Genomic DNA, 4,328 nt, shown 5'->3' on the forward strand with positions numbered 1-4,328 from the left:
ATGTTTGTTAAGAAGGAAATATGAAGATACATGTGTGAATTCGTTGAAGAAGAAGATGGAGGTTGAATGAAGAACTAAGAAGGATGTCCCCTTTCACTTTGCGTTTCTGTGTGTGTGTGTGTGAGAGAGAGAGAGAGAGAGAGAGAGAGAGAGTGTGTTGGGGATAATTAATTTCTTTTCTTTTTATTTGTAAATTAAAATAGTATTTGAAAATTTTTAAAAATATATATAAAAAAGAAATTAAAAGGGTATAACCGTCATTTCAAGTTTTTTTGGACCAAAAACCCAGAAAAACCTTGATTTTGGACCTTCCATGCAAGTCGAAAACTTTTTTGACCCTATCCAAAGTTTTTTGCAAACCACAAGGACTAAATTTGCAGTTTTGTCTATAGAATTTAATTCAAATTTCGTTTCCTGTCAGACAAACAGAATATGAAATTGAATTCAAATTTCATTTCCTGTCAGCCAAACAGAATATAGAATTGGATTTAAATTTCATTTCCTGTCAGACAAACAGAAATGAAATTTGATTTCCTGTCAGCCAAACAGAAATGAAATTTGATTTCCTGTCAGCCAAACAGAATATGGAATTGGATTCAAATTTCATTTCCTGCCGACCAAACAGAATATGAAATTGGATTCCAATTCCTTCGTAAACATTTTGTGAACCAAAAGTCAACTAAGAGAAAAAGAAATCATACCTCTTTTTTTAAATTGCTATGAACCCATTGAGTAAGTCTTTCAACTCTTGTTTGAATCCAAGATTTGACCAAATCACCAATCACAATCTCAGTTTCATAAGGACTCATTTCTTGAATTATTGACTTTCCACCATCTTCACTATCAAAAGAATCTTCAACAGCCATTTGTACTAAACACTTTTCCATCTTATCAGCAGCTATGAGGACTTGTATAACATCTGGTGTCAAATCGGTAATATTTGAAATGAATGCTTTGACTTGTTGACCAAAACAAGAATGAAGAGTTGCCACTGCCACACCGACAGGAAGGGGATGGTGTTTCGCTAGTATTGGACTGTAAATCTCCTTTTCGGTGAAGGCTAAATCGGTAATTTCTTGGGCGATTACACATAGAGCGGGAAGTTGATTGAAATTAGTTTGTTGTCTTTTTGTTGATTTTCTACTTGTCATTAACTTGTCCCTTATCTGCTTTAAAAAAATAAAATCATGTCAAGATTGATATAATCAGTATGATCAAAATGATTGATGTTTTTCAACTTAGGGTTAGTTATTTGAATATGGAGCAAATAGTGTTCATGGGTCAACCCATCCAGATTCGTTTGACCCATTATCCAACCCGCCCATTTTGCCACCTCTACATGTAAGCATTCTAACATGACAAATAAACAAATCTTTCAAGAATATTGTAAAAAGGCGAAAACTTGCCTGACTAAAAGCCATTTTCATTGATGATCGGATGTAAGTATCAACTTTCCCACTTGTTTCATAAACTATTTTCCTCATATCATCATCACATGAACTTTTTTCTACCATTAATTCATCTGCTAATAACCCAATCGATAAAACAATATGCATCAACTCAACATTGCCTCTATAAAAAAACTCACGATACCCAAAAAGCCCTTTCTCAGCCCACTTAAAAATAAACATTAAAGTAGAATTCAAGATCTTGGAATACTGAGTACTAAAACCAGAATCAGAATCTGCATCTTCCTTAATTTCCAACAACAAATTAGCACAAGCAAGAAGCAAATTGTTTTCAACTTGCCCTGTGGAAAGAAAACGATCGAATAAAACCCACACGAAACAAAGATTATGGAACCTCTGATTAATTCCGAGAATACCCCAAGTCCTTTTTATGAACTCTAACATCTCATCAATTTCGTTGATTATAATTGTTGGGGTTTCAATGTCGAAAAGAGATTCAAGAAGGAATTGGTAAAGCCGAAGATTCAATGGAATCCCATCTGCCCAATGACACATTTCGGAATCATCACCATGAAATGATCTACAAGCAAGCTGATTTGTTACACCACGAAGGGTTTTAACTTCTTCACTGTGTTTTCCAGTCACCATGTGATGTTCATAAGCAGTGTGTATGATTTTGGAGAGTTGTTGAGCAGATGAATCTTTCTTGTCGAGGGGTATTTTGGGGTGAAGCAATAATCCGAGTTCAAGTATTTTTAATTGTCTTCTTTGCCATTCGTTGTATTCGTGTTGAGTTTGGAAATCGGAAGCTTTGAACTGGTGTAAAAGTTCTACGGGTAAAACTATTGATTCGATTCTCCTGCCAACCTGCAAAATGTTGGTTTTAATAACTTGAATCTCAAAATTTGGTAGAAGATGAATGTATATGATGCAAGAAAGAAAGAAGAAGGTAGTTCGAGGAATTGAATTGATTACCAATTCAGAAGCGATTTTCAGTAACGCAGGCCTAACCCTACAATCGATTTCATCCGAAATCTTCATCTGAATTCTCATCATCTCACCAATTGTTGGATGCTGATTTGTCTTGTTCACTGGACTCACCGGAGCAGAACCTGGACCCTTTTTCTTCTTCGGAGAATTTAAACCCAATGATCTTTTCACCTTGCTTCCGCTCGAGAATGTTAATGACCGCTGAAAAGAAGGCCCCGGTGGCGTCCAATCGAATAATCTCCCTGAATGAGAAACGTAACTCAGCAGCCTACCACCGCCGGGGCTTCCACAAGCCCCGACGAAGATCTCGTAGGCGGTTTCACGGAGCTCGGAGTCAGATAGATCCAAATCCAAATGGCCAAAAGGGTTAAAAGGTTCATCAGAGGGTGGTATAGGAGTCATATAATCAGTTTGCTATTGTTGTTCGTCGTCGTCCTCGTTGTTGGCTTGTTGTTGATGGATGATTTCTCCGGCAGCCTCTTGGGGGAAGAAATCAAAACAGCAAAATCAAGGGTTTTCTGCATATAATTTTTTGTATAATTCTTCGCAGTAACATCGACAATTCATTGAGAAAAGGTGATGAACATGAAAGGGACTCAAAGGAGGTATGCGAGTGGTGGACGGAGAAAGATCGGTGGTGGAACGGAGGAGGAACGCCGTGCAGACGGAGAAAGTCGGACCCATGGACCAACGACCAGCGTTCATCCTTTTCCTCTTCCCCTGACGTTCTTTCATTTGAGAACTTCCCGGGAAATTACAACCGCCAAAAGTTTTCTTTATTCATTTTAAAAGTACATATATTTACTTGTATCATCTAAATTCTAAAAATGAAATAATCAAATATTAGTAACCAATTTTATATATATATATATATATATATATATATATATATATATATATATATATATATATATATATATATATATATATATATATATATATATATATATATATACACTAATTTTGAAGCGAGAGTGAACAGGAGTTGATTCCTATTGGACCACTTCAATTTTTTATTGTTTTTTTTATATTAGTGTCTGGACACATGTATGTTTGTGGGATTTTACTGTCTCTGTTACCCAACAAGATGTCTCACCGCCATTTTAACCAATAATAATAACATTAGTGTTCCTATCCACCGCCACCGCTTCATATATCCATTTTTATACTCAAGGATGCGTTCCAATCCATCGCCTTTCACTTTTTTGTCTTCGATCGGATGTTGGTTGCTTCTTCCTCATACGCTCCTCCAAACCACTGTCTCCAACCGGGTTTTAGCTTTTGCACCGCCTCATTCTCACTGACGTATATCATCGCTTGCGGCTTTCCTTCTTCATTGTTACAAAAAAAGCAACGACGCTTTCTCCACCTGTTAGGAGCGACAATGTCGTCGCCTGTACACTATCTCAATCAGGTACTCATCGATGACCTTCCTTAGTTTCCTGCAGAGAGCAGCCTTTGGCGCTCACCATCGGCACCATCATCCATCTGTACCATCATCCATCTGTAAGCCCTAAAAACCATGTCTCTTAAATCGTTTATATTTAATCAATTTCTCACCTGGCAGTGTCGAACTACCAACGTTCCGCCGGACCACAGGTACATCGGTTTACTTATCTGCTATGTATCTAAAGATGAAGGCTATTGTATGTTGATTCAGAGTATGATTGATGCTGTATACATGAATCATCGTTTACCACTACTTTCGCTTAATTTCTGCAGTCGGTTCTTCACGTTTCTTCCACCGTATGATTTTTGTCTCTTTCCATATAAATATAAATACGTTTTCCATAAAAAAATGTTGAATTGAATCGAGATTGGTCTTGAAATAAATTTCAATTTTTATGTAACACCCAAAGTTTAGAAAAGCCAAGAAAAGAAAGAAAACCCCAATTTTAAGGGGAGACTCGGCGAGTCCAAGGAGGGACT

The 4,328-nt window shown here is 36.9% G+C and overlaps 1 protein-coding gene across 1 annotated transcript in view; it reads right to left on the reverse strand.

The window, feature by feature from the left end:
• LOC111883790 (protein unc-13 homolog) overlaps positions 1-3,151 on the reverse strand; it is a 7,063-nt gene extending 3,912 nt beyond the window's left edge. The window contains exons 1-3 of the mRNA XM_052765837.1: positions 2,385-3,151; positions 1,407-2,276; positions 702-1,166 (exon numbers count right to left, since the gene is read on the reverse strand). Coding sequence (XP_052621797.1) covers positions 702-1,166; positions 1,407-2,276; positions 2,385-2,801 — 1,752 coding nt within the window. The 5' untranslated portion in view covers positions 2,802-3,151. The remainder of the gene's footprint in view (positions 1-701; positions 1,167-1,406; positions 2,277-2,384) is intronic.
• Between the last annotated feature and the right edge of the window lie 1,177 nt (positions 3,152-4,328).

This window comes from Lactuca sativa, chromosome 7, assembly GCF_002870075.4.
Source record: "Lactuca sativa cultivar Salinas chromosome 7, Lsat_Salinas_v11, whole genome shotgun sequence".
Lineage (NCBI taxonomy): Eukaryota > Viridiplantae > Streptophyta > Magnoliopsida > Asterales > Asteraceae > Lactuca > Lactuca sativa.